This window comes from Girardinichthys multiradiatus, chromosome 4, assembly GCF_021462225.1.
Source record: "Girardinichthys multiradiatus isolate DD_20200921_A chromosome 4, DD_fGirMul_XY1, whole genome shotgun sequence".
In the NCBI taxonomy this organism is placed as follows: domain Eukaryota; kingdom Metazoa; phylum Chordata; class Actinopteri; order Cyprinodontiformes; family Goodeidae; genus Girardinichthys; species Girardinichthys multiradiatus.
The window spans coordinates 24,895,430-24,917,610 of NC_061797.1; the positions used below are offsets into that span (position 1 = coordinate 24,895,430).

The 22,181-nt window shown below is 38.3% G+C and overlaps 3 protein-coding genes across 8 annotated transcripts in view; 2 read left to right on the forward strand and 1 right to left on the reverse strand.

Moving 5' to 3' along the window:
- The first annotated feature begins 1,558 nt into the window (after positions 1-1,558).
- Positions 1,559-10,314, forward strand: terb2 (telomere repeat binding bouquet formation protein 2). Of its 2 annotated transcripts, XM_047363650.1 has the most exons (8): positions 1,559-1,627; positions 3,467-3,560; positions 8,371-8,452; positions 8,550-8,689; positions 8,890-8,951; positions 9,027-9,091; positions 9,177-9,262; positions 10,009-10,314. In XM_047363650.1, exons 1-8 carry the CDS (start codon positions 1,598-1,600, stop codon positions 10,134-10,136), a joined length of 687 nt encoding a protein of 228 aa, XP_047219606.1. In that variant the 5' UTR covers positions 1,559-1,597; the 3' UTR covers positions 10,137-10,314. The 2 variants fall into 2 exon arrangements, with proteins under 2 accessions (XP_047219606.1, XP_047219607.1); XM_047363651.1 differs by lacking the exons at positions 1,559-1,627; positions 3,467-3,560 and adding an exon at positions 5,685-5,957 and having other exon boundaries at positions 10,009-10,313.
- Positions 10,315-11,215: 901 nt separating this feature from the next.
- Positions 11,216-13,970, forward strand: sord (sorbitol dehydrogenase). The gene is made up of 9 exons (XM_047362861.1): positions 11,216-11,370; positions 11,448-11,481; positions 11,805-11,969; positions 12,084-12,243; positions 12,360-12,478; positions 12,588-12,653; positions 12,737-12,915; positions 13,145-13,266; positions 13,382-13,970. Exons 1-9 carry the CDS (start codon positions 11,317-11,319, stop codon positions 13,545-13,547), a joined length of 1,065 nt encoding a protein of 354 aa, XP_047218817.1. The 5' UTR covers positions 11,216-11,316; the 3' UTR covers positions 13,548-13,970.
- Positions 13,971-15,092: 1,122 nt separating this feature from the next.
- The window catches only part of apba2b (amyloid beta (A4) precursor protein-binding, family A, member 2b), a 78,777-nt gene continuing 71,688 nt past the window's right edge, over positions 15,093-22,181 (reverse strand). For all 5 annotated transcript variants that reach the window (XM_047362860.1, XM_047362859.1, XM_047362858.1 and 2 more), the window contains 4 exons: positions 17,989-18,201; positions 17,765-17,884; positions 17,434-17,574; positions 15,093-16,373 (listed from right to left, as the gene is read on the reverse strand). In XM_047362860.1, the coding sequence (XP_047218816.1) occupies positions 16,302-16,373; positions 17,434-17,574; positions 17,765-17,884; positions 17,989-18,201 (546 nt within the window). In that variant the 3' untranslated portion in view covers positions 15,093-16,301. The remainder of the gene's footprint in view (positions 16,374-17,433; positions 17,575-17,764; positions 17,885-17,988; positions 18,202-22,181) is intronic.

The window sequence follows — 22,181 nt, forward strand, 5'->3', positions numbered from 1 at the left end:
ACCAGGGCGTCTTCTTGCACATGCTTTCTGTGTCACCTAGCAACATTGCTCATAGAAAAACCTTAAGCTGGACTCCCTATGGCTTTCTTTGAATAATAGCTTTCATTTTTATGCTTTCCCTAAAAGACAGATTTGTAGACTGCATGACAAGTAGTTGTCCAGTCAACAGATTCTCCTACTTGAGCTGTGGATTTCTGCAGTTATGTATTACTTGTTGTTGATCTACTGCATAAAATTCTAATAAATGACAGTGAAATGTGGGGTTTTATAAGGTGACAAAATGTGGAAAAGTTCAACAGGTATGAATACTTTTGCAGGGCACTGTCGCTGCACTACAATAAATGCACCAGTCCAGACCTTCAGTTCAGAAGTGGACCCTCAAAGCTAGTAAACCATGTTATGCCTTAGATATACAAGTGTGTCAAAGAGACACTACATCAAAGATGAAGATGAGAATAAAACCACTTCCTGCGGTGGCCTTAATCCTTCAACACCTGCGATTTGAAGCACACTCCTTTGATGTTGCTGGTTCAGCAAGAGAGAGAAAGAGAATTGATAGGCAGAGAGAGAAATTGGTCAATAATGGGTTCTCATTTAACACAGGGAAAAACTCAAAGCAAGTTGAAATCAGAGTGGTTCAGATAGAACATGAACCCTACTTTAAGTCTTCAGAAATGTGTATTCAGTAATATTTACTGCTCCATGTTATGATGGAGTACCAAAATAGACACAAACATAGGTCTGGCAGAAGTAAGTGCACCCAATTCCAAAGCCAGTAGCAATTGCCTGAGTGCTCTGCTCATTATTTTGAATACGTCTGTTACATGAGGTGGAACTCCTTCCACCACGTACTCCAGAGAAACATCTTTGGAGCTCCCCATGTGGCAACGAGGTCATTTAAAAATTTTACTTTGCTAAAATGTATGGTTTCATTGAAATCTCTAAATATAGTATTCAAAATGTAACATTTTAGGAAATATAAGCTTTTAAAGAATACAATAAAATATCAGTAAATTTCCTGAATTCACTTGTAGCTTGGCTAAAGCTGCCCTATATTAACAGTTGTCTAAAGCTGTTAAAGATAAAGCAAAACAGACAAAAACTCTACATAACTGTATCTGTGTGATAATGACTGAATATTACACTATTAATATGGATTTCATATCACATTTTCAAAGAAATGTATCAAAACCAAAATAATTATTCAGTATCTTCGACAAACATATTTAGTGTAATGATAATTAAATGATTGAGTTTCAGGTTTCTTTCATGTCTCTGTTTTCTTTATTTCGCTGTGTTCCCATTATAGTTAATTCCATTGTGTATTAGTTTCTTAATCAGTTTTCGTGTTCTTTGTTCATTTAGATTATCTAAGTTAGATTTTCCTGGGGTTTTATTCATCTCCATTCAGCTCCTCTGTGTTAATTAGTCTCCTCCACTCAGTTCCTCTGCTCTCCTCGGCCTCAGCTGTTCCACATCATCATCTGATTGCTCACACCTGTTTGCCATGCCTTTCTCTGTGCTTGTCATAACTCATTGCTAGTTTGTTCTGTTATGCTGCCTCATACGTCGTTCCTCCCTTGTCCGCATATGCTGGATGTCAAGTTCTCCATGTGCCACTAAATTGGTATGTTTTCTTCTGTTATTATTACAGTTCTCCGTTGCCACTCATTGGAGTTTGAGTCCTTCCCTCAATTGACAACCATGACATTTGGATTTTTTTTTCTTAATTATACTAATCAAATTTGAACTTAGTAAGTTAAATATTTAGGCTTGGGCAAAAAAGACAACATTTACAATTTGTTTGAAAATTTTACAGACAACAGTCATTTAATATAGAAAATAACTAAAAGAGGAGCCAACATTAAAAACAGTATACAGTTTTCTAGTAGCACCAATAACAGAGCAGAAATGGCAGTATTCTCAAATAATCGAGACTAACTCACAATGAAATAATATCTCTGGAACAGAACTGAGATGGATGAGCCAATGGCAGCCAGCTCTGTCACCGCGGGGCATTTTCTCTGTCCAGCAGGATCGAACTTGAAAGGACAAAATCAGCACAACAGGCAACAAAGGAGAAAAAGAGGACAGATCCTGATTTTTTTCCATATAGTTGAGAACATGTGAATAATTGCTTGGCATCAAAAGACACTGGAAACCCTTGAAAACCCAGAATTGCAGAAAAAACCCAGAGACGCCCACTGGCAACATTAATGTTTCATCAGGGCTGCAGCAAATTAATGAATCTTCCTTATGATGATTTTTAATAAGATGCAGATCAAGGACCACCGTAAATTCACACAGGCATACCATTGTTCAGTCAGTCAATGCTGAACAGTTAGTTTAAGAGATATGTAATATCTGTATATAATAGTGGACGTTTAGAATGGATTATAAAACAGATGGATGAAATAATACAGTGGCTACAAATTTGTTCGAATATATTAGAATATTATCTAAGATATTCATCATTTTACTATTTGGAAAAATAAGAATAAAATGTTCAGAATGATTTTGTTTTACCCAGAAAAACCCTGTAAAAGACCAAAAACAGAAAAAAAGCATCAAATGACAAATGACCAGCTGATAAAAACAAATATTAAGATACATAATAGTGTTTCATGTCAAGGCACTAATTGATTTATAGACTACTTTAAAAAATATATGTAATCTTATGAAGGTTACACAAGGCAGTTTCAATTGTCATATTAGAGGTTTTGCCCACTGATAGAAGCAACTGTGACCCAGATTAAACCTCCATGCCTGCACCACCAGCCTGCCTCTCTCCTCTTTGTTCTGAAACGACCCTGTTGGAGGGTGAGAAACGAGAATCTGGGTGCAGCCTCACTGTTGTCATGGTAGCAGAGTTAACGCAATGCGTGGTGTTAAAAATCTCAGGCACTCATATGTTGCAGGCATCATGCAAAACATCGCTCAGAGGAACACAGCGAACTACAGACTTCAGTGGTTTCTTTGCTTTGGTTCATTCATGTCATTGATGTTCATGGTGGGTTCAGATAATCCCTTAGTTAAATATTTTCCAGGGAAAAGCAGCAATTTCCTCTCCAAAGTTTAAACAAACACGACCTATTGCTCGGTAATACCAGAAGCAATGCAGTGATGCTCCTTGCATAGACAGCATTCTTTTAAAATACAGAGTCACGTGGTATGCTTTGCCTTTATAGTCAACAGCCTTTGTGGGTGCAGTTATTTTATTGCAATGCAGGTCTAACTTTAAGACCACCCCACTATGGAAGATACTGACCATAAAGCCACAGTGCTGATGATTACATGACTTTCTAATGTCTGAAATCAGTTTACATCATCATTATTTGTCTGTGTACAAACTAGAATACAAGTTAAAAAAAAATAACTATAATATTAAAAACAGGCTTTAGCTTGCCCTGACCACGCTGATTGTATTTTTGTTTTGTTCCTTGCTCTGCTTGTACAATTTTTTTAGGTTTTTGTGGCACTAGTTGCCCTCATCCATCAGCAACTGGACAGGAAGAAGGTCAGATTGAAGGGGAAGACATGCTGCAAATGGCCCAGTGCCGGTAATCGAACTGGGGACAACTACTTCCAGTATTGCAGCCTCTGCACACAACGTGCTTGCTCTACCACTAAGCCATTAGCCTATTTAATGCTGGTTGTTAGTTTTTACTTTGGAATTCACATTCCTAGATGTTCCAGCTTTTGTTTTATTTTACTTAAACAAAACTTTGGTTTTAGTTTCCCATCTATCTGCCTCGTCTGCTCGTTGACTGTGCTCAGCTCCTCCAGCTACTATTCAGTAACATTATAAGTTAAGGAAATTTCCTATCCTGGTAGGAGTGTAGGACCACAAAATGCTTCAGTTCATCCAAAAGTTGATACAGTTTAAGTGCCAACACTATTCCTTTAAACCCTTACAGGATAGTATAACTCCTAAATTACATCAGCGTCTTTAAATTCCCAAACTTCAGGATAGTTAATGCAGCATTAGGAAGATTATTTAATAAACCATCTTTGGATTTTGAATAATGTATTCACATTCGTGTGAAAACAAAATAAACACTGATAAGATCTTTAAAAGCCCTGTTCAACGCTTGCTCGTAAACTGTGACATTGCAAACACTGCCATCTAGTGCTAAAAACCACTATTGCCACACAAAAAATACTATATCGCCATAAGTGTTAGTTCACACCACCAAATCAATGAATTTTGGTGTTACAATCACTTTCAGGACTGCAGGTGTATAAAGTTTGGTTTGGAAAAACTTGATTGGCCCACCCACAGTTCTGACCTCAACCTTCTTGAATACCTTTGGATTGAATTAGAGTGGAAGCTGCATTTCTGGCTTTCTCATTTAATTATGAACACACTCCTAAACCTTTTGGAAGATGTTTGCAGAATAGTTAAAGCTGCTATTGCTGGCAACAAGTTGGACTTATAGATTAAGAATAGGACGTCATCAAAATTCCTGTACATGTAAAAGTAGACAGACAAATACTTTTGGCAATATAGTGTATAAGATAAAGCTAAGAGAGAAAAGAACATTTTAATTCTGAAAATTAAACATGATAAAAAGGCCTAAATGTTATTATAGACATCTATTAGTAAGATATTTCTTATCCAGCATAAAACTGGCATTAGTAAAACAGTGTATTAATTCATTAAATATCACTCATATTTGTGTTCAGGCCTCTTTACTTTAAGTTTGTACAGTCATGGGTATTGGATGAGGAAATAATGAAAACATTGTGATACTTTGTTCCAACATCATTTTATGAAGATGGTATGAAAAACGCTCTGGAAATTTTACAAAAGGATCCAACTAATCCACCTCCCTCTATCAGCTACGGCAAAGAACGGGTTATGAAACAGCAGCCCTCCAGTCACAGGCGTGTAAAATGTCTCCCACTAGTCCTAAAAAAGTCAATGACAGAAACATAAAACAACCGCCAACCATAAAGATAGAATATGAGGTTGCCTTGTGGAGTCTGATGGGCAATTAACACATTCTTTGGGATACATGGGACTACTTTGTCTCTCCTTTGCTTTGTTCTGTTTTTGTTATACTGTTTTTCCTCTAATCTTTCCTCTTTTATTTGAATAGTTTACCATTCCGCACCATATTGTTTCATTTGGTTCATTTGTGTTTATTGTTTATGTTTTATGTTTTGGTCATTTTGTATGTCTTTGCAGATACTCTGTAACATAACTATATGTATATCTGTTTTAGACCACTATATGTATGGGTATATATATATATATATATATATATTAGTGCCTGGAGAACTGGACAATGCATTTACTGTGAGGTGGTACAGTTTATAAAATAAACTAAATCTGAATGGACTGAAGTTTGCATATGGACAGAACATGCCATGGCATATGGACTCATTTACCTCAGAAATCTTGAATAATTTTCTAAACACGAGGAAATCTGTAAAAGGGAAAATATGGAGCTGATTGAAAACAACATTTTCACTATCTCAACTAGAAATAGTGGCGTTTAAGGCTACATCCGGGAATTTGTGGCCGACTGGAATAAGGATTTTTTTTTTTTACCAGTACAAACATTGTTGTCACTAAAACCTTTGCTATGATCGCATAATTTTATTTCACAGTAGAAGTCACATGACATTTTCTATAACAAAACATTTATCAAACGATGGGCCGCTGAGGGCGTCTCACAAGAGACATTTCCGAAATCTTCCTGCGGCACCTGAATGCAACGCCGAACAGCAGTTAGCTTGATGCTAGTGCTGCTCGCTCAGTGCTGTATTTTTAGCACACTAGCTAAGTCTAAAGTTTAAAGGAAGAAGATAGGAAATAAAATCCTATAACAGCTTAAAGACTACATGAGGAGACTTTTTAGCATTTACTTTTAAACGAGGAGAAGCCATGTTTCGCTGTAAGACTGCTTGGTTTTCCAACAGCGTACCAGAAGATCATCTTGACTTTTGGAGTAAGTTAACTCTCCTCAGATGTCATATGAAGATATCTTTAAGTAAGATCCACTTAAATTATATGCCAGCGAAACTGTTTATATTTGAAAGTCTTTATCTTGTTATTTAAATAAAAAATAATAATAAAAAAAGAGTTAATAGTATCTTATGAAATGGAATGAAGATTTTTTTTATTTAGTAAGCTAATTGATTTATGACTTTTTTTTACACATTACCTTAAATATCAAATTTGACATTCTTGTATTATAGTTATGGAAATATTTGTTTTTCATTCGATTTTTCAATTTTGCAATACAGGCAATGTGTTTAGAGGTTAAATGAGTTTTTATACAGGTAAAAAGGAGCATTTCGACAGAAAATCTGAGTATAGGGTGAACAAAAAAAATCTCCCTACATGCTTTTGGGCTATTTCAGGGTTTTTGTGTATTTTCTTCAGCAAAGAAGTGCTTAACTTAAGTGTTTTGTTTTACACTAAAGAGACGTCATGACAAAGACTATAAGTCAAACAGCTTACTGTCTTGTCCTGTAAAGACACTGAGCTGCCCTGATGGCTTGGACAACTTCTCCACCCTCTTCGGCATTCACAGGCTGAAGTCAGGCTTCACACATCATCACCAGGCCACCTGCTGGAAAGTGACAGAGATCCTTCAGTAACCTGGTAGAGGCAGCAGCCCTGAACATCCAGGCAGGACAGGTGCTGAAGACATGTGCTGAGCACCTTACAGAAAAGTTTATACACATAATAAACCTATAAGCAGATGTTTCTTCTTGTGTCAAGTCACCCGTCATCATTTTAGAGCTGAAAATCTCATGTATGAAATTTTTTGACTGCTGCTGTCTTGCAGAGAACATCTATGTAGTGGACACCAGCTAGACTTGACACATAAAGAGGTCTAACCGGTGTGGAAGGATGTTCTGTACGGACTTTCTGTGCATCTATTAAGTCATAGTTTGAACACAAACAGGCCCTACCATAAGCTTTGTGGTGCTTTACTTAAAAAGTGACAATCACAGCTTCTCCAACTTAAAATCAGGAATAATTTAGGGCTGTGTGTTTGGCCCAGTACTCTTGATGTTATTCACCCATCCACATTGGTAACACCATGATAAAACCTGCAGAAGGAACAACAGGCCCTGTCCCAATACTCGCACTTCCACCCTTGTGTCCCTGAATTGCGCGTTCCCGTTGATGGGTTCGAGTGCGTAGTGTGTCCCAATTCTCCAGAGTCATCCTTAGCCCCGCCCCATTTATGCCTCACATCCGCCCTTCGGCAAAGCCCGCATCGAAGCGGACTTCGCTGAAGTATATTACCCACAATTCACTGCTGCAGGTGACGTTCTGAGCAAAAACCAATCATAACCGTCAACGTAACCAGCCATCAAATCAGAATAATAAGAACTGCGTAAACTTTTGACAGCAAGCCGACAAATATATAATTTTTAATGGTTTTCCAGGCTCAGCATAGTAAGAAACCAGTGGGTTCAGAGTGAGTCTGGGCAGTCAGTAGGTCATAACACTGAAGTTACCTTTCAAACAAACACTGGCGCGGCGAGAGTCTGGTGTATAAGCCTCCTCCGCTTCCTGCACTTTCTTCTCCTCAAAACAATTGCTTGTTGCAGTTTTAAATCGTTTTTTTAGCAGCAAGACTGTGGAAACAGCGCTGGTTCCCGCCCTTTTTGATGTTGCAGTTACGGTGCAGAGGTGCAAGTCGATGACGTAACCCCTACTGTCCCAATTCTCCAATTTTGCACGCTTGTAACCTGCGCACTTCAACCCTTACATGCACTTGTACAAAGTACACACTTCATAGAGGGGTGTAGGGTGTAGTGTGGGTATTGGGACAGGGCCCAGTAGTGGGAATAATCTCTGACAATGGCTTCAGTTTTTACTGACATTAGCTGAATAATAAGATACCACTATGTTGAAAACGAAATCTGGTGCTTTACATTTCTAAACAAGTCTAACTGATAAAGAAGTGCAATGTGGCAGCTGGACAGCTGCTGATACCTGCAGGGGGTGGTGAAGACAGCACAGTGCGATGGGTTGGAGGTTCCAAACCTCAGCTCTGAAAAACAAGATCTCCAGCATTGTTTATGGATTTCAGTTGTCCTGGAAACTCATAGTTTGGACCAAGTTACCAGATCTGGAAATCTGGAGTATCTTGAAACTACTTCAGGACAATAAAGCCTAGCACCTACATAAGGAGTGACAGCCTTTTTCATCCAAGGTGTGGCCTCCATCACTCCACACGTCCCTGTCCACACACAAAACCTAGACTTGGAAGAACTCTAAAAAGCAATACGTATTCTGGCCAGTCTGCAACTTACATTCTGGTTGGACCTATAGTGCATATGGTAAAGTCCTAGGAAGAATGGCTGATTGTGTTTTTTTAAATCTTACATTTTTTGCAGTGCAGGAAGGTGGGAGCATTACTGGTTGGAGAGAGGCAGATTACCTCTTCAGTGCAGATGCAACATGTCCCGACACAAAGAGGTGGGTAAGAAGACAGTTACATAGCTCTTGTCATTGGGATCCATTTGTAAGTTTCCACAATTGTGTCAAAGCTGAAGATTTGCTGGTTTTATTTTAGGATATTTGAAAGCAAAGATTACATCTGGAACAAGGTGACTGTTTTACACAGCTTGTTTCTGTCCACCTGTGAAAAGCGGCAAAGTGTGAAATCAGTGTGCATCGGTCATTATGTGCTGCCTCCAGCTTCTGTACAGGATGGTAAGGGACTGTTTTTATTTATTTGTTTTAGACCCTGCACATTTATGGATTTCAAAGATGATGACACCGTAGCAAATAAGAAACAATATCCAAATTATTTGCTGTAAACATCAAAAGTACCATTTTACAATCAGAACCAATTTATCAAAAAAGCTAAAAAGTTCTATGTATGATTCATTGTGTTTCTTCTGTCATTAAAGAGGTGAGAAAAGTGGTTGGCAGGTTGATTTGGGAACGTGAAGATGAAGAAACAGCTGCACAGGTAATGGGTCCATGCAACCAGAATCAAACAGGGTACATCATTTTGGAAGTAGGTCAGCTGGATTGTGTTTCACAGGACCAACAAAAGACTTTAAGCCTGTCAGAAGTTGAACACAGTGAGGAGGAAGTGAGAGGGAGCATGTAAGTTTTCTTTCCACTTTGAACATTTTGATCTGTAACTTCAGCTATGGCAAAATAAATCAGGTTCCCTCTGCTTTGTTGACAGATGTGAGGCATCAGACACAGACTCATCAGAGAGTGAAGCTCTCCTCTGGGAACATTTGAAAAGCCCAGTTGGTTGTATGGCCCCAGGTGAACCGTTTTATTTACTGTATTACTGGGCTTCAGTTTAGTGAGACGAGAGCAGAAAACCATTACCTTCATATAATTTGAAGTTCCTAAACAGAGTAGGGAAAACAAGTTTTCCAAAGAAGATGCTGGGACAAATTCAGATTGCTTTTGATATGTAATTTAAACCAGGAACATGTTGCTTAAACTAAAAAAAATCTTAAAATAAATAAATAAACAAAAACATATAAAAAAGAAATAAAATGTATAATACATGTATAACGTGTAAATAATATAATAATTCATAATATGGTATGGTATGAGCCCTTTGTTTTCTGCACATGACTGTAAAAGGTGCTATTAATGCTGAGTTGTAAACATTTTCTACTCCTTAACAGATACAGGCGTTTCTGTTGTTTGGGAGGTCTTTTTATAAAACAATGCTAAACCACAAAACATGCATTGGTAACATGCAAGTATTACATTTCCATGCCTCGGTAGAGCAGAAATCTAGGTGCTCAACTGGCATGAAAAATAGTGCAACATAGTGAAATTTCAAAATGTGAACATATATTTCCCCCCAAAAAACAATAAAGTTTCTTAGTTGTACCCATTTAACATTTATGGTTGTGTTGGTTTTTATAAAAATGTTATTTGAAAGGTTTTCCTAGATGTCATTTTGTATTTATTAGCATTTGATACAACTTCTTTTGATTATAGTTCTTCAGTTTTGTTACATGGGATAACGTCACTGCCCTTTGTCCCTGCAGGGTATGTCAGCATTGAGAATCTTCCGAAATATTCCGGTGATCTGCATGATGTGCATCCTGTGCTTTTCAGATGTTCAAAATGTAAAGGTTACCTTTGTTTAGGTCCCAAATATCACAAGACACACTAAGAAAGAACAAAACAAAATACATATAAGACTTGAAAATAGTTACAGGAACAATGGTTGTTTCATTTAGTATTTTTCGTACCTTTGTTTAATTTAAATTTGTAACATTCTGGTTGCCACATTCTTTGTACTCTGGATTTTCAATAAAAGAGTTTATGCATAAAAATGTGTTTATTTCTTTCTATATTAGAAGGAATAATAGCAAACATTGTAGTTCTAGTGCACACGCGACATATAACATGTGTTTTGTCCCACCTGTATACTTAATGCTTTTCATGTTTCCTTATAATGATTTATCTGTTATGGATCCTGCTCTTTGCTGTATCCCACAAACTTTAATTTCAATTAAACTAATATGCTGTAACTTAATTAGCTCCTAACTACTAATTATCATTTTTCAAGGATTGACAAACAGGTACATGAACCCTAAATGTCCTCCAACATCAGAGTTTGTACTGATACAAAGATGATTTTTTACAGAAACATTTTAAATTCCACTTTCACACATCCTTTAGTGTTATGTTTGAGAGAACATTGTGATAATAAAAATAAGCATTATAGGCTTAAACCCTACAAATTAAAAACCTTTGTGTATATGTATTTCATAGTATTTATCTCAATATAAAAGGCTTATTAGACTTGAGTTCCATGATGGGAGTCAGAGGTGGACAATCCAGGTCCAGAAAGTGAAATCCCTGCCGAGCTTTCCTTCATCCTGTTCACTTATCCAGGTGATTAGTCCCTGTCAATGTTGTGGAGATGGAAATGTAAACGGTTGGAAGTAATCTCTGTACAGGCTTTTTGACTTTCTGGACCTGGATCGTCTACTTCTGAAGGGAGTTAAAGGGGAGCCGAGGTAGGTAGCTGATAAAATAGCATCGCTTTAAGGGTATGTAGCTGACCATTAATGCCAGTTTATTTATAAGATATGTAAACTTAACACATATATACACATATATTAATATGTGCAATATTTCCAGCTTGCTGCAAAATGTCTTAGGTGGCGCCTCCCCATCCGCTATATTTAAATGGTTTATCCCACGGGGTTTTCGACCAATCCGAGGCTTTGTTTTGGTTCCGGCCCGCTGCTACTTCTCCGACCTATTTGTACCATAAGTCTGGTGAACACAGCACAGTTTGCACAGTTCTGACGCCTCGTTGACAGCTCGGCGTTGATTCTGTCATGGCTCAGGAAAATTTGTCCGTGGTGTTGCATGCTAAGGGAGACCTCAGGCTTGTAAGAAACCGAAACTTGCTGCAAAAAAATAACTTGTTACAAATCATGTAAACTGCAGCTTATTATGTCTTTAACAGGAAACCCGTCCAGTTCCAGAGCCAGGACCTAATGGTAAACAAGGACACATGTTCTCAGATGCTGTCAGAAAATGCTCGTTACTGTGAGGATTGAAGCAGTAGGGTTAATCCAATGCAAAGCATCAGGCTAGTTTTGAATAATAAAACTCTAATCTAAATCTCTCTATAAATATTTGCTTTCATAACTTGAAAGTTTGACCCAAAAGCAAGTGTATTTTGCTCAAAATTATTAGACTAGAGTAGATTGCAGCATTAATCAATCAAAAAAGCTTCAGAAGAATTAAGAGATCTGGTATCAAATTATTCTGTCAAATCTTTTTGCTCCTTTTAGTCATTCGTGTCTCCTTTGGTGTTTAGAGGTGTTGCTTCAGATGCACTCTGTGGGAATCTGTGGGTCAGATGTGCACTACTGGCAGCATGGCCGAATTGGGGACTTTGTACTCAAAAAACCTATGGTGCTGGGCCACGAAGCTGCAGGGCGAGTGGTGAAGGTCGGATCAGCGGTCACACACCTTAAACCAGGTTAAATTACATGAATGTCAAGAATCATTATCACTTTGACAATCTGTATCAGTTTTACTGCTTTTAAAACACCTCAATTCAATTTTTACATGACTGGTGAAACTCATTTTCCAGGTGATAGGGTGGCTATTGAGCCTGGCGTGCCCCGCGAGATGGATGAGTTCTTCAAAGGAGGACAATATAACTTGTCCCCCACCATCTTCTTCTGTGCCACGCCACCTGATGATGGAAACTTGTGCAGATACTACACACACAGCGCCAACTTCTGCTACAAGTACTTGTTTTTTCATAGTTACAAAAACCTTGCATCAGACATTACTTCATAACTGAAGGTTTGACCCAAAAACAAGTGTTGACTCTCTTGTCTAATCTTTGCATATACCCTCACAGGTTGCCTGATAATGTCACCTTTGAGGAGGGGGCGCTCATCGAACCTCTCTCTGTGGGGATTCATGCCTGTCGTCGGGCCGGTGTCACCCTCGGCAGCACTGTTCTCATCTGCGGTGCAGGTAAAATGAAGCAAGAACTATTAAACTCGCCAACTTTTCCAGTAATATCCCACCAATGAGAGAGTGCAGAGGAATTTAGAAAGTCATTAATGTGTCTCTTTTCCTATAGGACCCATTGGATTGGTTAGCTTGCTTGTAGCCAAGGCAATGGGGGCCTCGAAAGTCATCATCACTGGTAATAACAACCCAAAATGACCCAGTAAATTTAATAAAAATGGTAAAAAAGATCTACTTTTCAACACCCGCAGCTGTGTTTAGATCTGTTCGCAGAGCGCCTGGGAATGGCCAAGGAACTAGGTGCAGACTTCCAGCTGACGGTGAAGAAGGGTGATGGACCCCAGCAGCTGGCAAAGACTGTCGAGGACACCCTTGGAGCTCAGCCTCAAATCACCATCGAATGTACCGGAGTGGAGAGCTGCATCCAAACTGCGCTTTATGTAAATCCGCTCGTAGAATCATAAATTATAACAACACAATCGCATCTAAAGGCAGAACAGAAATAGCGCAAACTTTCTCATCATCGTCTAAAACAGAAGAACTGATATTATTTTTCCTCATGTTCTTTTATTTGTCTGTATCTGCTTTAGTTTGAGTTATAAATACCAATGAACTTCAGTATTATCAGATTCATTAAAAAAACTCAAGTTTTAACTGATTTCCTTTTAGGCAACACGTTCAGGAGGTGTGGTGATGCTGGTGGGTCTTGGTGCTCCGATGACTACCGTTCCCCTCGTCAATGCTGCTGTGAGAGAAGTGGACATCAGAGGAGTCTTCCGCTACTGCAATACGTGAGGAAATATTTTCTGCACATTTACTACAGTCCAGAAATAATTGGTCCATCTTTGGTTCAAGCTTATTACTTGGTGTCTGAGAGAATCAAACATTTGTTTGGTTTTGTTGCAGCTGGCCAATGGCTATTGCCATGTTGTCATCAGGCAAAGTGAATGTAAAGCCCCTTGTGACCCACCGCTTTCCCCTGGAGCAGGCAGTGCAGGCCTTTGAGACCACGCGTCAGGGTCTTGGGATAAAGGTCATGTTAAAGTGTGACAAAAACGACCAGAGCCCTTGAACCCTGTGGCGAAACAAATCAGATCTGCTGAGATTGACTCAGCATGATGGGCATAAAGTGGACTCTGGCCCCAGAAAGATAACAAAACAAGTTCAAAGGAAAACACCGTAATCGCAGTGCTGTGAAAAACATTTATCTTCAGATGGTACTTTTTAATTATGCTTGGTCAGGTCTCTGACAGCTACATCCATGTATGTAATTTATAATGTGTAACACATTATTGTGGAAAAAAAACATTTTTTTAGAATAAATGTAAAATAAAAAAGTGCCTCTTTTCTTTTACCTGCTAACATGCACTACCTATGTTTTAACATTAGTGGGCACCAGAGGCTTAGGAAAGAATGATTAGACAACAATTGTACCAGGAAGTGTCAGTTGCTAATTGTGCATTGTTTTTGTAATAAATCTGTGAATTTAAAGCTGCTGGAAACTGGAAATGCATGAGTTTTTTTTGTTTTTTTTTTCAAATTAAGAAAACAAAATGTTTTACATGAACGGTATTTGTACAGCTCTGTTTAAAGCCCTCAAGGTTTTATGTGTTAGACCTAAACTCCCATGGAAAAAAAAAAAAATGCTTTTGAATGCATGAAACCATTTACAAAAAATGGAAATGTTTCAGGGCTGGCAAACTATTAAATAAAGATAACCTATAATAAGAAGTAGCTTTTAGGAACGGCCCACACCTTTTCGTTCTTACATGACTGCAATTTGACCGTTTAAAACAAGTAAATATAGATCAGTTATCCTCTGACATGTTTTTAATTATGGATAATATATTTTGATTTGTGCCTATTTTTACTATCTAGTTTAAAGCAATGAGCTATAAACAACTCACCATAGAAATGACTACGCTGTAGTGTAAAGGGAATCAGTTGGCAAACAGTAAATGAAAGCTTGCATTCATGCGCAGCTTAACATACACAGATTTAATATAGTCTTCTCTTATTTACTTGAGCACACACAGAGTCAACCACTGACGAAAGGGTTGGGGAAAAGGAGCAAAACAATATTAATCAGGCATCTAGTGTTCACTATGAATAATGCTGATTTTCATCTGCGAGTTGTTAAAAAATCTGGATGGTCCTTTTCTTCTTTATTTTTTCTGTTTGATGGGTGGTGATGGTGATATTTTAATATGTATTAGAATATGAGCTTTTTCCTCACTTTACAGTGACCATAACAGCTAGACACAATTTCATTTTAGTTTTCAGCCTTCTCCTTTTCTTGCATATACAGTTAGCCCCAAAATTATACCACTGACAAATGTAAATGTCAAATTATTTTCACTCAATAAAGAAGCCTGAATGGTTTGCAGTCCAACTGGGCCACTTCAAAAGTTTAATCTTACTTCTAGTGAGAAGAAACATGTCGATCTACTCCTATGGCAGACAAAGGTTGGGACCAAGTGGTTGAATAATACCTTTTATTAATGCCAATAAAAATTGTTGAAATCTTTATTCTTGGCAGCATCGTTGTTTCTCCTTATTTTAATTAAAACTAATAATTAGACCTTCAGTGTGAAATTGATTCAGTCAAAGAAATAAATACAGGTTTAGCTCAATATTTTATTGTCTTGCCACAATGACATGAGAAACTACTTTTACAAAGCATGCACAAAGATAATGTTCATACGGATAAAATCTACTACAATGTGTTGATAAACCGGTAAGGTTTTTTTTCCTGTCACAGTGTGTGATTCACATCTCCCTCTCTGGCTCACCTGGTTCGCCCTGAAGCCTGGAGTCCAATGTAATCTGGTGGATGTTTGCAGAGACTAAACCTGTGTGTTTTGTTTCTTAACATGAGCACAACACTAGACAATTTTTATCCTTATGTACAGACATTCTAATACTGCATATGGCAATGAGACGGCTCACACAACACATTTACATTCACGGTCCAGTCATTAGTAAGCATGGGTTTCAGTCAGAACTCCAAAGATGAGCAGACAGGAGCAGTAACGCATGAATAAAGCGACATTATTTGTACATGTGACCTGATATCAAAAGCAGAATGAATGCAGTTTCAACTTTTTTTTGTTAATTAAATGTACATGTGGTTTAAAAAAAACATGTTTTTAGAGGTTGAAATCTTGTATTGCCTTGAAATTAAACAGGATATGGCGTTTCTCCCATAAACCCCTGCTTGTGAGCATTGGTTTGATTCACATGTACAGTACATTAGCTCGGCATATTCAAACAAATAAATCGTGACCCTTTTCAGTGGAAACTAATAAATGATTTTTGTAATTGTGCCTTTGCCACCATCGTGGTCTCCCTCCATCTCAGGAAATATTTACAGTGCAGGTGTGGCTCTGTTGTCCCAGAGGCAACTGCCTTTCATACATGCAAAATAAATTAATAGCGGAATTGTACAAAACGTTTAGGACGATTATGTTGCATTACATGGATTTCAAAAAATAAACTGTGACACATTCAAGCAGTTACTCTGTCCACACTGTTTCAATGAAGGAACAAAACACAATCTCAGACACGACAAATGAATTAGCGATAGTCAAACACACACACATGCCACCTATTCAGCTGGTCAGAAGGACGTAACATCTTCTGTACTTAAATAGCAGTTGCATGTTAATTACAGACAAGTGAGAAATGATAAAGAATTAATGTCTTCAGCCCAAAGAGTTCAAAAAAAGGGAAAAAGGAATCAGTGGGGAGGCATGATCTGCTAGTAGTTTTTGTTGCGAGATAAATGAACGTTTTCCTGTCCTGTGTAGACGTGAATCTTGGCTGCTTATATGTACATGGGTGTCTCCTGTCCGGTTAGAAGCCTGAACATGGCCGCCGGCATGGTCTTCATGTGGATCTGGAGAAAGAAGAGAAACAGCCAAGATTCAAAGAGCTGGAAGAACAACAGAAAATATTTTAGTTACATGTCTTTGAAGGATGCTACTCATTTCTCCACATTTGCAGTTTTGATAGTTTTGTACCTGGCACTTTAGGGTACAAAATACTGCCATTTACCACACAACGTTTCGGGCCGACTGCTCATCCAATGGTACCCACCAGGTATTGTAGTTTTGTACCTCTTTGACAATCTATGGTTTAAAGTAATTTTTGTAATGTACATTTATTTTTGTATTTTTGTGTAAATTGTATCTTACTGAAAATTTTACACAAATCTCTTGAGTTAGCCTTATTTCTAACATGCAATGAAACTTTACTGACAGTTGAGGTATTTGATTGTTCTGTCTCAAGCATAGCTTATGCAACTGATGAAGCCCTTGGCTGGTTGCAGCAAGTGTACCTTAGGACATACCTATAGTCCCTTTCAGTGATGACAGTATTCACTGAAAGTAGGATTTAGTTTTGAATTTGTTTTATATGAATTTAAATGTTTTGTGCTGTATTTATTTAAAATATTCCAATTTTAATATAAATGTTAATTTCCAGTGATGGTTGAATAATATTAGGTCCAACTGTAGATGTAATGTAACTCAAACTCTGTCCATTTGTAGAAGTATGAATATTAATTTAACAAATTGTTTATACGGGACTTTGTGTGGTGTAGCGGTGGAGCGGGCGCGCCATATACAGAGGCTATAGTCCTTGATGCACTCTTCCTGTGTTCCATCCTGACCTTAAGACTTTTGCTGCATGTCTTCCCATCTTTTCTCTCTGCCCACTTCCTGTCTGATTATTGTTAATAAACACCACTAGTGCTGAAAAAAATCTAAAAAAAAAAAATTGTTTATTTAGGGATAGGGGCCCTTTTCAGCCATCTATATTTAATCATTAATACTCTTCCTTTTTGAAGTATACACAGTATACAAAAAAAATCTTCTCCAAAGGCATAGTAACAGCTAAAATTGCATGTGGAAGTCATAATCCTTCTCAGCATGTTTGTGTTTGTGCATCGGTTTAACCTCGCCAACAGAGTTGGAGAGCGCCTGAACAATCTTCTCATGTGCTGTGGCCACCACACTCTGGCTGTTGATCTCTATAATCCTGTGACCCACACGGACCCCGCCTCGCTCAGCGATGCCTCCACGCATCAGGCTGCATATCTGCAGGGTAAAACACACACAAAGAAATTCACCGTAGCTAAAATGCAGTCACATGAAGCAAAAACAGACAAATCTATCAAAAAAGTGTATCAAATAAAAAAGTGAGATGATTAGCAGATCCATCTTCAGTAATGTACATACATGCACGTTATCTCCATGGAAAAAAACACTGAATGATGTGAATACTTACTATGCCATTCTGGACGCTGAAACCCAGCTGATACTTCAGATCAGGTCTCTTGATGAGAACTGTAGTAACCGGAGGGCAGCTGACAATGTTCATTTTCACCTGAACCTGGTTCTTTAAGCCCTTTTACAGAGAAGAAGACAAACATTGATGCTTATTCATTCACTTAAAGATTTCTTATCTGGTCTATGTATTACAAGGGGAAATGTTAAAGCAGTGTCTTGCACCTTAATGATTCCCTGACATGTGGCAAGTGGCAGCCCCACGAGGCTGGTGTTGTTGATGGACATGATTTGGTCTCCGATGCTGAGCTTGCCTGAGCGAGCTGCTGGCCCGCCGTTCATCATGTTGGCCAGGATCACTGTTGGCAGGATGGAGCCCCAGCCGGACTCCACGATCACCACGCCCAGGATCTCGCCTTTACTCTTCTCCAGCACCAGCTGTGGAGAGACACTTCATTGGTCATTTTTCAGGCCTCATCAGGAACAGAAACTCACCGCCGCTAATTAAAACTACTTTACTGAAGCTCAGAAAAACATGAGTGAGTTCTGTGAAACTGCATCTGATTAAAGGCTTATTAAAAAGATGATGTACAGTGCCTTGCGAAAGTATTCGACCACCTTGAACATTTCAACCTTTTGCCACATTTCAGGCTTCAAACATAAAGATATAAAATTCTAATTTTTTGTGAAGAATCAACAACAAGTGGGACACAATCGTAAAGTGGAATGAAATTTATTGGATGTGTCAAACCTTTTTAACAAATAAAAAACTGAAATGTGGGGCGTGCAATTTTATTTGGCCCCTTTACTTTCAGCGCATCAAACTCACTCCAGAGGTTCAGTGAGGATCTCTGAATGATCCAATGTTGTCCCAAATGACTGATGATGATAAATAGAATCCACCTGGTTGTAATCAAGTCTCCGTATAAATGCACCTGCTCTGTGATAGTCTCAGGGTTCTGTTCAAAGCGCAGAGAGCATCATGAAGACCAAGGAACACACCAGGCAGGTCCGAGATACTGTTGTGGAGAAGTTTAAAGCCTGATTTGGATACAAAAAGATTTCCCAAGCTTTAAACTCTAAACTTTCATCTCGAACAAGGAGAAGACTGATCAGAGATGCAGCCAAGAGGCCCATGATCAGTCTGGACGAACTGCAGATTTCTACAGCTGAGGTGGGAGAGTCTGTCCATAGGACAACATTCAGTCGTACACTGCAGAAATCTGGCCTTTATGGAAGAGTGGCAAGAAGAAAGCCATTTCTCAAAGATATCCAACCTCACTGAGCTTGAGCTGTTTTGCAAGGAAGAATGGGCAAGAATTTCAGTCTCTTGATGTGCAAAACTGATAGAGACAAACCCCAAGTGACTTGCAGCTGTAATTGCAGCAAAGGGTGGCGCTACAAAGTATTAACGCAAGGGGACCGAATAATATTGCACGCCCCACTTTTCAGTTTTTTATTTGTTAAACAAGTTTGACAAATCCATTAAATTACATTCCACTTCATGATTGTGTCCCACTTGTTGTTGATTCTTCACAAAAATCTGAATTTTATATCTTTATGTTTGAAGCCTGAAATGTGGCAAAAGGTTGAAAATTTCAAGGGGGCCGAATACTTTCGCAAGGCACTGTAGCTACCTGCTGTTTTTTTTCCCCTCATCTTTAAAATTTTGTGGCAGATGATTTCACCTTCACTTTTAGCAACAAATAATCTAACAATGTGACAAGAACCCATTAATGTATGCAGCAACAGATAACTGATATTTTCAAGTTCACTTTCAGGAATTAGGCCTGGAGTTTTTGGTAAAACAACAATCCTGGAGCTCCGAGCTGAAATGACAGAGCTTAACAATAAGCAGTCAGCGATTTAGCAATACTGTTTATGCTGTGGGGGATTAATATATCTGGTTACATAAGACTGTTGAGGGCAAGGTTGCAAATCAGTGCACTGCAACACTGGATTTATAGAAATGTTCCATTAATGCAGTGATGCACCTTGATCTCCTAAACTTGCTGGATTAGTTTAAATTGTGCTGGACACTGCTGTCTGTGGGGATTTATTTAGAAATTGATTCTCTCTTTTGACCTTTGAACCCAAACAATAACTTACAAAAGATATTTTAATATTTACTGAACATTAAAATAGAAATAGAAACTGGAACAAATGAATCAGAAGTCTGTTCATAGTATTATGTTTACATACGTTTAGCACATTTGGCTACTTGGTACCAGCGTAACGTCGAGCCCCCTTTTGGAGGAGAGTGGATAGTGTGATTTGAATTCAACAACTTTAAAAAAAAAAAGCTTAATATTAGCAAATACATATCTTTGTGGAGAGTTTTAGTTGCTTGAACAGGTTAAACAAGCACATCCACAAGTTAAACTGTATGACGTTACTATTTTATAAAAATAATACTGATGTAATGGGACATTTAATGTCTATCATTTCATCCTACCTTCACTGTAGTGGATACACATCCCCAGCAAGCTATTGGGAAATACACTATATTGCCAAAAGTATTGGGTCACACCACCAAATTAATTAATTCTGGTGTTCAAATCACTTCCCTGGCCCTGACCTCAACCTTCTTGAACACCTTTGAAATGCGCTAGAGCAGAGGCTGCAATCCTGGTTTTCTCATCTAACTATTAACTCACACCTGATCCTTGTGGGAGATGTTTACAGAATAGTTAAAGTTGCTATTGCTGGCAACAGTGAGTCCATCAACAAATTGGACCTTACAGATTAAGAACAGGATGTCATCAAAGTTGATGTACATGTAAAAGTAGACAGACAAATACGTTTGGCAATATAGTGTAAATGAAAACCTTTCTTGAATTTTCAGGTAATTACTTATAGCTTTCTTAATTTATTCTTATTTACATGCAATTAATTATTTATTTAAATTACATTTTTTTTTTCCAGGTGCTTCATTTATAACACAAACCAGGCTCATTATTTTAACTTTGCTGATTAGTGACATAATTGTTTGCCTAGTCTGGGATGATATTTGGTCTCCCCAACCATATAAGATATTTGTTTGCTTTCATTACACCAAACACCCCAGAAGGTGCATTGAATTCCAGTCAAACTGTGGTGTCTACTTTCTCCCAGACGGAGGGATGTCATTTGAGGGAAAATGTGGCGAGATGAAACTGAATCCATCTAAATCATAGAATTTGAATACACAGATCACATAACATTACATAAGATAACATTATTGACAGGTGAAGTGAATAACGTTGATTGTCTCTTCGCCGTGGCACCTGATAGTTTGTGGCATTTATAAGGCAATAACTGAACGATTGGTCCTTAATTTTGATGTGTTAGAAGCATGAGAACTGGACAACTGTAAGCACTTAATGAAATTTGACAAGCAGCAAACTGTGTTGACTAGATAAGTGGATCTGAGCATCCCCAAAAACTGCAGCTTTTGTTGGGTGTTTATGGTCTGCAGTGGTCAGTAAGTGGATAAAAAAGAAACAGTGGTGACCTTTAGTAGGGTAATGGGCGACGCTCTATCAAATTCTTGTTGGGGCTCTGGTTTGGCCACTTCAACTCTGGTGTTAAAGGAGACATATTCTTTTAAATCCTTCCCTTTCACACTTAAATCACTCGGTTGTGGCCCAAAGTGGAAGTGCAATGCTTTGGTCTGAATTCCTTGTTATTGTTGCTCCACAGGCTCCTCTTTTACTCCTGTTCTGAGGTGCGCTTGAGAGCAACTGGTTTTGGTTCTGTCTCTTTAAATGCTCTTGAAGCTCTTCACACCCCGCCCCCCTTCAGGTCAAAGAACGCTCCACTTTGACCCGTTCGGTCATTGTTGTAGTTTGATAACAATTATCTAGCAGTACAGGAACGAGACAAAAACGGCAAAACAAAGCAAAACTGTTTATGTAATACCATTCAAAACACGCAGTACGGTTCTGTCCTCAAGAAGCTAAAAGCAGCACACAGCGCTGACATAAGCAGAAGGCACGATGCTACAACTATCAAAACAATGGCCAGGACGTCATATCAACAAAATAAATTCATGTGTAAAATTAAGTTTGTCGTCATTTTAGCGTTACTTGCAGCTTATCGCTTTGCTGTGTCGGTCGTTTCCATAGACAGAAGGAACTGACGCCTTTATCAGATTAAGTCTTACAGCAAATCTTACTTGATACTGGCAGAGGTTGATGAAACACTCGTTCTTGAAGTAGGGAAATTTTCCCACAGATGTGGGGAACATTTCCATGAAAAATAAATTTTAACCAGGCACTTTGAACAGGTTCTGATGCTGAGGGGCGGCGTAATTAATTGTGTGGGTAGTACCCCAAACAACTGAACCAAACTTAGGCATACTTTAGTTTGACTACAAAATTGCAGCGAGAAATAAATGGCGGGTACACGAAATTGATCAGCCAGAAGTCCATGACCTT

What these genes read in the sequence shown, in the direction of transcription:
- sord (XM_047362861.1), top strand. Translation starts at nt 11,317, where the DNA reads ATGGCTCAGGAAAATTTGTCCGTGGTGTTGCATGCTAAGGGAGACCTC. An exon ending in GGTCACACACCTTAAACCAG is followed by an intron (nt 11,970 to 12,083) that starts GTTAAATTACAT and finishes CTCATTTTCCAG; the next exon opens with GTGATAGGGTGGCTATTGAG. An exon ending in AGCGCCAACTTCTGCTACAA is followed by an intron (nt 12,244 to 12,359) that starts GTACTTGTTTTT and finishes ATACCCTCACAG; the next exon opens with GTTGCCTGATAATGTCACCT.
- terb2 (XM_047363650.1), top strand. Translation starts at nt 1,598, where the DNA reads ATGTCAAGTTCTCCATGTGCCACTAAATTG. An exon ending in CTCCATGTGCCACTAAATTG is followed by an intron (nt 1,628 to 3,466) that starts GTATGTTTTCTT and finishes CAATTTTTTTAG; the next exon opens with GTTTTTGTGGCACTAGTTGC. An exon ending in CTGCAAATGGCCCAGTGCCG is followed by an intron (nt 3,561 to 8,370) that starts GTAATCGAACTG and finishes CATTTTTTGCAG; the next exon opens with TGCAGGAAGGTGGGAGCATT.